The 12,828-nt window shown below is 38.7% G+C and overlaps 1 protein-coding gene across 1 annotated transcript in view; it reads left to right on the top strand.

Moving 5' to 3' along the window:
* The window catches only part of TDRD1 (tudor domain containing 1), a 64,951-nt gene that overhangs the window by 40,052 nt on the left and 12,071 nt on the right, over nt 1-12,828 (top strand). The window contains exon 15 of the mRNA XM_037804794.1: nt 8,943-9,053. Within this exon, the coding sequence (XP_037660722.1) occupies nt 8,943-9,053 (111 nt within the window). The remainder of the gene's footprint in view (nt 1-8,942; nt 9,054-12,828) is intronic.

Below are 12,828 nucleotides of genomic sequence, written 5' to 3'. Positions count from 1 at the left end.
GGGCCTTTTCGGCAGCCCTTTCCTCTCCAAACGCTTGGGTGAGTGCTCCAACACTTCCACACATTGGGGAGACCACCTTCTCGGCTCCACCCTCCTCAAACCTCGGGGCAGCTCCCGGATTCCCTTCCATCTCCGGGGCACACGCTCAATCCCTTCAGAACAGTGTGGTGGCAGCCAGGCTCTCCTCAATTCCCTGGAAATGTGCTCCACCCTCTTTAGGACCTGAGGTGGCAAAACTCTTCCAGAGCATCGAGGCGGAAAGCCCGCCCTCGACCTCCAGGGCAAACTCACCCTTTCCATGCATGTGGGCTGCTCCGCTCTCCCAGCCTGAGACCTCCTGACTCCAGACCTCAACCTCCATGGCTCTGTCTTTGAAGAGATTTTTCCTTTAATTTTTTCCTTGTCTGTCTCCTCCAGTCCAGACCGGCAATGGCTCCGTCTATAAAGATCTCGCAAAAATTCTGTTGGCTTTGCATGAAGCATGCAGGGGTCAAAGCCATCAGACAATAGGACTTTCCACAAATCCTTTCTGCTTAACTCCTTTTCCAATCTTGGCTTGTACTGAAATGGCGGCTGGGTTCCATGTTTAGTTACATCCTCATGTTGGGCTGTAGCTTCTGGGATTCCACCCCCTGGAAGCCTGTAATTTTCCAAGCCATCAACTTCTGGTTTCTTTGAACCCAAGAGTTCAGTTCTAAGTTTATCTCTCTCTGCTCGCATTTTACTATAAGCTGCAAGGAGAAGCCAGGATATGTCCTCCACACGTAGTCTGGAGATCTCCTCAGCTAAGTATTCCAGGTTGTTGCTTCCAGATTCTTCCTTCCATCTGACACCAGGACTCAATTTTGCCAAATTCTCTGCCACTTTAAAACAAGGATCGCCTTTCTTCCAGTTTACAACACATTCATCATTTCTGTTCAAGTCCTCATCAGAAGTATCTTTAGAGTCCACATTTCTACAAACAGTCTCTTTAAAGCAGTTTTGGCCTTTTCTATCAAGCTCCTCACAATTCTTCCAGAGTCTTTCCCTTATCCACTTAAAAAGCCGTTCCAACATGTTTGGTATTTGCAGACTCAGCAGCAAAAGCACCCCACTTCTCTGGTACCAAAATCTGTCCTAGTTTGCTAATGCTGCAGAATGCAAAACACCAGAGATGGATAGGCTTTTATAAAACGGGGGTTTATTTCACTACACAGTTACAGTCTTAAGGCCACAAAGCGTCCAAGGTAACACATCAGCAACCGGGCACCTTCACCTGAGGATGGCCAATGGTGTCCGGAAAACCTCTGCTAGCTGGGAAGGCAGCCGGCATCTGCTCCAAAGCTCCAGCCTCAAAACGGCTTTCTCCCAGGACGTTCCTCTCTAGCAAGCTTGCTTCTCTTCAAAACATCACTCCCAGCTGCACTCTCTTTCTTCCCCCCAAGTCAGCTCATTTACATAGCTCCACTGATCAAGGCCCACCCCCGAATGGGCGGGGCCACGCCTCCATGGGAACATCTCATCTGAATCATCTCCCACAGCTGGGTGGGGCACATTCCAAGCAAATCCAACCAGCACCAAAAACGTCTGCCCCACACAAGACCACAAAGATAATGGCATTTGGGGGACACAATACATTCAAACTGGCACACCAGCCTTAGGTCAAGAAACAAAACTTGACCAGTGTCCAGGAAGTTTCCTCCCTGTCTCCTCTCATTTCTGTCCCTTCTCTCTCTCTCAAAAGTGAATACTTTCCTGCCTTCTAATAACATAGATTAGTTTTTCCTGTTCTTGACCTTTATATAAATGGAGTCATTCAATATGTATTCTTCTGTGCCTCATGGCTCTTTTTTTTTGATCCATTGTTGTTGCATGTAAGTAGTTCATTCTTTTTCATTGGTGCCTAATATTCCATTGTATGAATGCATTGCAATATATTATTCCTTTCTACTATTGGACATTTGGGTTATTTCCAGTTTAGAGCTATAAAATGATTTTGCTATGAATAATTCTTATACAAATCTGGTGTGTGTGTATGTGTGTGTGTGCGTTTCCATTGAATGTGTACCTAGGAGTGAAATTACTGGATCATACAGGGTATGTATTTTTTCAGATTTGATCAGTGAATGCCAAACAAATTTCCAAAGTAGTCTCGACAGTTTACATACTGTTAGTTAGAGACTTCAAGTTGCTGTACATCACAAACGGTTTGTATTTTCTGTCTTTTTCATTTGAGCCATTTTGGTGAACACTATTGTTTAACTTTTCTCAATCTTGTTTTTGCTCTTTCTGTCAAATGAAGACATTAAACTAAATGACCAAGTACAGCCCCCGCATTGTGAGCTTTGTCATCCTTCATTCAGAATCATCTGATAGGCTGGTATTTCATAAAGGGTAAAATACAAAGTTATAAAGGTCTTTTTTATTTTTTTCATAGGTTATTGTATAAGCATATGGTATAAAATTCAAACGTTACAAAAGAGTATTTAGTGGAAAGTAAGTTTCCCAGCTCTTTTATCAATTTTCTAAATTCCTGATCCTCTTCTTAATTTTCTAACTACCCTTCCAGAGGCACTCTGGACATTTGCTTGTATGAATGTATACTTTCCTTTTTTTATGTACGTGTAAATGGTAAAATAGTGTAATTACTTTCTGCACTTTGCTCTTCCCCCTCCCCTCTGTATCTTGGATATCATTTCACACAGTGCTTTCTCCATTTTTTTAAATACTCTTTTTATTTTGGAATAATTTTAGATTTCTGAAAAGTTGTAAAGATGCTGTGGAGAGTTGCCATGTACTCCTGACCCAGCTTCTTCTGTTTGTTAACATCTTACATAATCATGGTACATTTGTTAAGCTAAGAAATCAACATTGGTGTATATTGTTATTATCTAAACTCTAGACTTTATCGCATGTCAGTAGACAGCACTAATGTCCTTTTTCTATTCCAGAATCCAGTCCGGGATACCACATTGCTGTTCAGTCTCTGTTCTGTTTTGTGGTTATGTAGTATTTCATTGTATGGATTTATCTTAATTTAATTAACCTAGGTTTAGACAAATAAGGGGTTTGTGTTTCTGAAGTTGTATACCTGAAGCAATTCTGTACTCTGATTTTGCACTTTTGAGAGTGTGTTATATTCTTGGGACAGATTACTAAGATTTTGATTATTAAGTGAAATAGGATATCAGTCCTTGTGATTTTGAGAGAGTGCCCTTCATAGAGATTGGCCTGGTCCATTCCCATCAGCAGTAAGAGTGCCTTTTTCCCACATTGTTTCCAGCAGTGTTTCCTTGAACGTCTTTATTTTGGCTAATCTGACATGTAAATATTCTATATACATATAATTTAACTCCATTTCTGTGAATGAGTCTTTGTCACATATTTAAAAGACATTTGTTTTTCTTCTTTATTGGTTCATATCCCTTTGTTGGCATTTTAAAGCTCTCCAAGGCCTGTAATCTCTCCAGGCACATTTCTGATGTCTCTGTGTAGTGACTCTTCTTTGTACTTCTCTGCTTTGCCAAACTGCTCCCTACCAAGGAATTTTCTTTCTTTCTTTTTTTTTTTTTTGGCCTGGGTATTCAGTTTTTTGTTTTTTTTTTCCTAATTTAATTGTGTAATGATTTTTTATGCAATTTTATTGAGATATATTCTCATACCATAAAGTTATCTGAAGTGCACAATCAGTTGTTCACAGTATCATCATATAGTTGTACATTCATCACCACAATCAATTTTTGAACCTTTTCATTACTCAAAAAAATTAAAATAAAAGTAAAAGTAAAAAAGAACACCCAAAACTTCCCATACCCCCCATTCCCCTATTATTCATTTACTTTTTATCCGCCTTTTTCTACTCTTCTGTCTGTACACTGGATAAAGGGAGTGTGACCCAGAAGGTTTTCACAATCACATGGTCACACCATGTAAGCTATATATATGATCATCTTTCAGAATCAAGGATATTGGATTACAGTTCAACAGTTTTAGGTATTTCCTTCTAGCTATTCTAATACACTAAAAACTACAAAGGGATATCTATTTAATGCATAAGAATAACCTCCAGAATGACTTCTTGACCCCATTTGAAATCTCTCAGCCACTGAAAGTTTATTTTGTTTAACTTCTCTTCCTCCTCTTGGTCAGGAAGTCTGTCTCAATCCTACGATGCTGGGTCCAGGCTCATCCCCAGGAGTCACGTCCTACGTAGCGGGGAGGGCAGCAAGTCCACCTGCTGAGTTGGCTTAGAGAAAGAGGCCACATCTCAACAAAAGAGGTTCTCTGGGGGGGAATCTTAGGCACAGTTATAAGTAGACTTAGCCTCTCCTTTGCAGTAACAAGCTTCATAACAGCAAGCCCCAAGATCAAGGTCTTGGCCTTCTAAACTGGTAGTCCCGAATGCTTGTGAGAATATCAGTAATTCCCCAGGTGTTGAAGTTTAATATTTCCATGTTTTTCACCAGACCCTCAAGGGGGCTTTGCAAATACTTTTTTAATACTCTGGGATATATCAGGGCTTCACAGGAACCTGTACAAACCAACCAGATCTCCCTCCATATTGAAAGTTCCATGTAATTATAGTGTTTAAATGAACCAACCATACAAGTTCAATTATATAGTGTGCTACAGAAAGTATAGATTTTACACCAAATATACATCTCTTCCTTTGGCTTACACAGAAGCTGATGTTTTATAACACAGTATCATCCTTTACCCTTTAGTCTGGTTTACCTTAGTCACACCAATTCCATTTTTTTTTTATATCTCTAATGACGTCTAATCTCTTTTTCAGCTTCTTTAGCATTTACTTTATGGGGTAATACTGACATTCATTGCTGCTGGACTCAGGCTCTGAGTCTCAGGTGTCACACAGATACCCGAAGTTCCTAGGACTGATCAGGTTATCCACAAAGAGCTCAGCATCTCACAATTTAGAGATAACCATTAAAACTCATGAATAGGTGTGACTGCTGTAAGAGCTTACAATCTAGGAACCTTTACAGTAAGCCTTTCCCTGATAACCTGTGCTCTCAGATTCAGTTCTCAGAGTTAACACATTATAGTTGTTCCATATAAGTGAGGTGTTAACAATGTTTGTCTTTTCGTTTCTGGCTTATTTCATGCAACATAGTGTCCTCAAGGTCCATTCCCCTTGTTGCATACCTCACAACTTTATTCCTTCTTGTGGATACACCACAGTTCACCATTCTGTTTATCAGCCGATACACCCTTAGGCCACCTCCATCCATTGAAAATCGTGAATACCACTGCTCTAAACACCGGTGTGCAGATGTCCATTCGTGTCCCTGCTCTCAGTTCTTCCAAGTGTATACCCAGTAACTGGGTTGCAGGACCCTATGGCAACCCCATACTTAACTTCCTGTGGAACCACCACACTGCCTTCCAGGTGGGCTGTACCATTCTATTTCTCCACCAAAAGGGAATAGGTACATCCTTCTCTCCACATTTTCTCCAGCACTTATATCCCTGTGTATATTTTTTAAACTCAGTGTTATTCACATACCATACAATCCATCCTAAGTAAACAGTCAGTGATTCCCAGTATAATCACACAGTTATGCATTCACTACCACAATCTATATGAGGGCATTTCCATTTCTTCCATAAAGAAAGAGGAAGAAGAGAAAAAAAATGAAGAATAAAAAAATAAAAGATAGAAGAAAAAATTAAAGAATATAAAATACAATGAAACACCACCACCAGGAATTCCTTACCACTCCCTTATGTCCCCCTCTTATAGACATTTAGCTTTGGTATATTGCCTTTGTTACAATTAAATGAAGCATATTGCAATGTTACTGGTAACTATAGACTGCAGTCTGCATTCATTGTACTTTTTCCCTGGTACCATCCCATTTTTAAAACCTTGCAATGTTGACATTAATTTGTTCTCTCTCATGTAAAAACATTCTTATATTTGTATATTTAATTACCATCACTCACCACTCCAAGTTTTGCTAAGTTTTTATCTTCTGTCTTTCTTCTGGTGTCATACATGCCCCAGCCTTCCTCTTTCACCTGTACTCACACTCATCTTTGCTCAGAGTACTTACAGTATTGTGCTACCATCACACAGTATGGTGCTATCCATTTCTGGATCTATACAATCTGTCCTGTTGAGCATTCTATAGTCCTTCAGCATCAAATGCCTGATCCCTACCCTGTTTCTGTCTCCTGATAACCTGTGTTGTCAATTTTAACTCTCAGTGTTCACTCATCAGTGCTAGTGTTCACATTAGTGAGACCATACAGTGTTTGTCCTTTTGTTTATAGCTAATTTCTCTCAATGTGACGTCTACTGTCTACCATTTTGTCTTTTGGATTTTATATTGTCATATTTTATTTTTATTTTTTCTCTTTTTACCATTACTGATAGTCTTCATTTCTAAACTCTTCTCCAGACCTCTCTCCCCTGTCTTTTCTTGTCTTCCTATAGTGCTCCCTTTAGTATTTTTTGTAGAGCAGGTATCTTGTTCACAAACTCTCTAAGTGTCTGTTTGTCTGAAGATATTTTAAACTCTCCATCATTTTCAAAGGACAGATTTGCCAGGTACAGAATTCTTGATTGGCAGTTTTTCTCTTTTAGTATTTTAAATATATCATAGCACTGTCTTATCGCCTCCATGATTTCTACTAAGAAATCCACACGCAGTCTTATCGAGCTTCCCCTGTATGTGATGGATTGTTTCTCTCTTGCTGCTTTCAGAATTCTCACTGTCTTTGACATTTGATAATCTGATTATTGAGCTTCTTGGATTGGGTCTTTTCGGATCTGTTCTGTTTGGGGTACACTGCACTTCTTGGATCTGTTATTTTATGTCTTTCATAAGAGATGGAACATCTTCAGGGAGTATTTCCTCCATTATCCTTTACACTTCTTTTGCCTTCCCTTCTCCTTCTAGGACACCCATGACACATATGTTTGTGTACATCATGTTGTCATTCAATTACCTGAGACCCTGCTCATATTTTTCCATTATTTTCCCTGTCTGCTCTTTTGTGGGTAGGATGTCAGATGTCCTGTTCTCTAGTTCATGAATCCTTTCTTCTTTCTCTTCAAATCTGCTATTGTGTGTCTCCATTGTGTTTTTCATCTCTTTTGTTGTGCCTTTATTCCCATAAGTTCTGCCAATTGTTTTTTCAAACTTTTGAGTTCTTCGTTCACCCAATGTCTTTGTTATATCCTTCATCTCTTTTGCCATGTCTTCCCTCAACTTGTTGATTTGATTTTTTAATTGATTTAGCATATTTCTTTGAACATCTTTAATTAGTTGTTTCAACTCCTATATCGCATTTGAAGTGTAAGTTTTTTCCTTTGACTGGCCGTATGTTTGTTTTTTCTAGTGTAACTCAATTTTTTGTTGTCTGGACATCTGGTTTCCTTGATTACTCCAATCATGTTTTCCCAGACCAGATGGCCCAGGTCTCAGCAGGAGGTTGTAGTCAGTATCAGGTTTCCCTGAGGATGAGACCGAGCCAATTGTCAGACTTTCCCGTGAGGCCTCTAGATGCTGTACTTTTCCTATCCTGCCCAGCAGGTGGTGCTTGTTAGCCCACAGCTCCCCACCTGTGTGAAGAGGTATGTTACTTTTAATTCTCAGTAGATCCTGTCCCCAGCTGTGGGGTCTGAACTCTCTGAGGGTGGGCTGCCACTTGAGCTGCCCTTCCCTTATCTTAGGGAAGATATGCCTTTTAGGGAATTATCTCCTTCACTTGACTTCTTCGTTTGTCTCTCTGACTATCTTCACCCTTGCCTGGGTTAGTGCTGACAATTGAAAATGCTGATGCTTTCTCCAATAAGTTACTGGAATCACAGAAAAAAAAAGTAAAAGGAAAGAAATCCCCCTTTCAGAGCCAGTCCCCAGCCCCCCAGTTTCACCAGTCAAGAGCCGGAGTTGGTACCTGGTTCTGTGTGCCACTTTTATTGGGACACAGCCCTTTTCCAGTATTCTGAGCTCAGCCAACTCCAAAATCCTCTGTTTTTATTTATTTATTTATTTTCCCTCAACCCTTCTACCTCTGTGTCAGGAGTGACCTCAGAGTTCCTTCTTCCTTGCTTGTGGTTTGTTTGTTCTAGCAACTTGTTTTCAGTAGTCTAATTTGTTAATTAAAACTGCAATTGGAGCTTGGTTGAGCTACCTTCCCTTGCTCCTAGTAGAGACTTCTTTTTGCCACAGGGAGGTGTTCTAACTCAGCCTGTTGTGTCAGTGGGAGGGGCGCTGGCCTCAGTAGGGGCTTGACTTACAGTTCTTATTCTGAGATCTTGGCCATTCCGCTCATTCCAGACTGGTGTACAGTGTGTGTCTGGTCACAGATGTCCCCCAGTTTTTCCAGACTATTTACTAGTTGTTCTTGGCTGTTTAGTAGTTGCTCTAGAGGACTAACTAAATTCCACACCTTCCTACACTGCCATCTTGCCCATCTTCCCCACCAAGTGTTTTTTAAAAGCTATTTAATTCTGTATTTTGCCTCAGAGACATATTTCCCTTCTGGAGTACCCTCTCCTTCTCTATCAAATGTGCTGTAGTTCAAATTTGTCTGTTAAGCCTCTAGCACCCAAATTCACCTTTCGAAATTTCTTTGACATGCTTTATCTATACCATCCATTTAGTAATTATGTGTACTCCTTCAGGACATCTTTTATCTAACTCCTTTCTCAGTGGACTTGCACACTGTTTCTTTGTCCATGTGCAAAGCTCATGCTCTAGTACATTGATGGTGGCACCAAGCCCACTAAGTCATCAGTATGGGGTTTATTGAGGGTGTTCAGTTAATGACAACTTATTATTGGCTAATTAGATTTTAATAAGGAGATGAGAAAATCATTTGGTATACTTAATGACTGTTTTGGATTGAGTAAAACATTTTCTGACTCTAAAGGAAAATCTATGTTCGGCATGTTTTTTAAATATTAAGCCCTGTGTGTATTTTGTTTTCAGCTTTAAAGAAACTCAATGATTTAAACAAATCATTAGCAGAATATTGCCAGCAGAAGTTGCCTAATGGTTTTAAGGCAGAAATAGGGCAACCCTGTTGTGCTTTTTTTGCAGGTAAGTTGCAGTTGTTATAATCTTGATTTATTAAAAGCTTTAGTATCTTGATAATCAACCCTTATTTTTAGTGTGTATTTTCTTCCTGATGTTTAAGCAAATAGTTTTCACAACCAGATTAAATAAAGGTTTGGTGTCATGAGTTTTCCTTCTTACTTTGTAACAAGTAACTTCCAAATGATACTTTCTAACCTAAACTTTGTTAAACATTTTCTTGAATGCTTTGATTTCCAAATTTCTGATAATAAAATAAGTTAGGCAATTGAAGGACTTCTGACTGCAGTTTCAATGTTTGTTCCAGATACCTTACACATGTGTATTTTGAAAATGTTTGATGAAATACCTTCATTTCATTGTGAGAGTTTTTCTTCTATTTATGTTTGTAGCATTTTGCCAAATAACAAGTGAAACAATTGAAGTCATTAGTGGTTAAGAGTATTGTAAGTCTTCCAAGATTGACCAGTATGTGAAAGTTTATTAAATATAGCTTTCACCTTCACATTCTGTTTATTGGATAGGGTGTGAATGAAATCTTTAATTTGTCTGAGATGTAAAAGTTTGGTGCTATAAAAACTTTGGGAGATACTCTGAAAGTGGATTTTGAGAATTCTTAAAATTTTTTTTATTATTAAAGAAGTTGTAGATTTTCAGAAAATTCATGTTAAAAATAGAGTTTCCATATCTCTCACCAGATTTTCCTCCTATTTGTGTTAGTATGGTGCCTTTGTTACAATTGATGAAACAGTATTATAATTATCCTATTAACTATAGTACACAACTTACATTAGGGTTCACTGTGTTGTAAGTACTGTGATTTTTAAAAATTTTTATTCTAGTAAAAATACACAACTTAAAGTTTCCCCTTTGAACCACATTCAGATATGTAATTCATTGGAATTAATTGCATTCACGATTTTGTGCTACCGTCACCACCATCCATTAGCAAAACTGTTCCATCACCCCAAACAGAAATTCTGTACCAATGAAGCATTAACTCCCCATTCCCTACCTCCACTCCAGCCCTTGGTAACATGTATTCTGGTTTCTCACTGTATGAATATGCTTATTCAAATTATTTTGTGTCAGTGAGATCATACAATATTTGTCCTTTCGTGTTGGGCTTATTTCACTCAACCTGATGTCTTCAAGGTTTATCCATGTCACATGTATCAGAACATGTTATCATGAAGGCTGAATAATATTCCGTTGTATGTATGTAGCATGTTCTGTGTATCTGTTCATTGGTTGATGTACACATGGGTTGCTTCTGTCTTTTTACAATTGTGAATAATGCTGCTATGAACATTAGTGTGCAGATAATCTGTTCAGTTCTCTGCTTTCAATTCTGTTGGGTATATACCTAGAAGAAGGATTGCTCAGTCATATGGTATGTTCCGGTTTGCTAGAGCTGCCATTATGCAATATACCAGAAATGGATTGACTTTTATAAAGGGGATTTATTAAGTTACAAATTTACTGTTTTAAGGCCATAAAAGTGTCCAGACTAAGGTATCAGCAAGAGGATACCTTCACTAAGGAAAGGTCCAGAGCACCTCTGTCAGCTGGGAAGGCACATGGTGGGCATCTGCTGGTCCTCTGCTCCTCTGTCTCAGCTCCTGTGCATACCTGCTTGGGCTTCTGTCTCTCTTAGCTTCTCTCTCTCAGCTCCTCTGCATCTTTGCCTGTTCTCCCGGGGCATTTCTTTTTAGGTGTCTGGGAGTCCTCTCATAGTTTCTCCGGGGCAAACTCTGGCTACATCTTTTAGCTTAGCATCTCCAGACTTTCTTTCTGTCCGCATCTCCAAGCATCAGCTTTCCACGGCCATCTCCAAAATGTCTCTCTCAGCTTCTCATGAGGCATTTTCGTCTTCTCTGCTCTCTGTGTGAGCTCCCTTTAAAGGACTCCAGTCGTCTAATTAAGACCCACCCTTAATCGGCAGTGTTTACATCTCCATGGAAATAATTCAGTCAAAAGTGTCACCCACAGTTAGGTGAGTCACATCTCCATGGAAACACTTAATCAAAAGGTTCCACCCTAATCAAAAAACTAATAAATCTGTCCCCACAAGAATTGCATTAAAGAATATGTGTTTTGGGGGGACATAATATATCCAAACCAGCACATGGTAATTCTGTACTTCTGAGAAACTGCCAAACTGTTTTCCATTGTGGATGCACCATTTTACATTCCAACCAATAATGAACGAGTTCCTATTTCTCCACATCCTTGTTATTTTCTGTTTCTTAAAGTTACCATTCTAGCGGGTGTGACGTGGTATCTCGTGAATTTGATTTGCATTTCCTTAATGTCTAATGATGTTGAATATCCTTACATGTGCATATTGGCCATTTGTTTATCTTCTTTGGAGAAATGTCTGTTCAAGTCTTTTGCCCCTTGTTCAAGTGGGTGGTTTGTCTTTTTGTTGAGTTGTAGGAGTTCTTTATATATTTGGGAAATTAAGCTGTTATCAGATATATGGTATCTAAATATTTTCTCCTATTCTGTAGTTTGTTTTTTATATTTGATTTCATGATGAATTCCTTTGAAGTATAAAGGTTTTAAATTTTGGTGAAGTCCCACTTATTTTTGTTATTTTTGCTCATGCTTTTGGTATAAAGTCTAAGAGACCATTGCCTAACATGAGGTCCTGAAGAAGCTTCCGTATGTTTTCTCCTAGGAGTTTCATAGTTTTGCTTCTTAAAAATATTTAAGTCTTTGATACATTTGGAGTTAATTTTTGTATATGGTGTGAGATAGGGGTCCACCTTCATTCTTTTGCATATAGATATCCAGTTTTCCCAACACCATTTCTTGAAGATACTGTTCTTTCCCCATTGCGCACACTTGGCACCCTTGTCAAAAATCAGTTGGATATGAGGGTTTATTGCTGAATTATCAGTTTCATTCCATTAGTCTATATGTCTGTCCTTGTGCCAGGACTATGTTGTTTGAATACTCTAGCTTTGTAATATATTTTAAAATTGAGAAGTGTGAGTCCTTTAGCTTCTTTCTTCTTTTTTTCCAGAAGGTTTTGACTGTTTGGGATCCCTTACCCTTCCATGTAAATTTGATGGTTGACTTTTTCATTTCTGCAAAGAAGGCTGATGGAATTTTGATTGGGATTGTGTTCAATCTGTAAATCCTTTGGGTAGGACTGACCTACTAATAATACTTAGTCTTCCAATCCATGAACACAGAATGTCCTTCTATTTATTTAAGTCTTCTTTGATTTCTGTAGTTTTCCGTGTATAAGTCCTTTACATCCTTGGTTAAATTTATTCCTAGAAAAATGATTCTTTGAGTTGCTGTTGTAGGTAGAATTTTTTCTTTATTTCCTCTTCAGATTGTTCATTACCAGTATATAGAAACACTACTGATTTTTCTTGATCTCGTACCCTGCCACTTTGCTGAATTTGTTTTTTAGCTCTAGAAGCTTTATTGTATATTTTTCAGGAATTTCTATGTATGGAATCATGTCATCTGCAAATAAAAGTAGTTTTACTTCCTCCTTTCCAATTTGGATGTGTTTTATTTCTTTTCCCTGCCTAATTGCTCTGGCTAGAACATCCAGTACAATGTTGAATAATAGTGGTGACAGTTGGCATCCTTGTCTTGTTTTGCTCTTAGAGGGAAAGCTTTTCCGTCTTTCACTGGTGATTATATTGTTAACTGTGGATTTTTCATGTATGGCCTTTATTGTGTTGAGGAAGTTTCCTTCTATTCCTAGTTTTCTGAGTGTTTTTGTTCAAGAAGAGGTGCTGGATTTTGTCACATG

This window comes from Choloepus didactylus, chromosome 15, assembly GCF_015220235.1.
Source record: "Choloepus didactylus isolate mChoDid1 chromosome 15, mChoDid1.pri, whole genome shotgun sequence".
NCBI lineage: Eukaryota > Metazoa > Chordata > Mammalia > Pilosa > Megalonychidae > Choloepus > Choloepus didactylus.
Note: the sequence above shows the minus strand (reverse complement) of the source record. Positions and strands in the feature narration are given on the sequence as shown.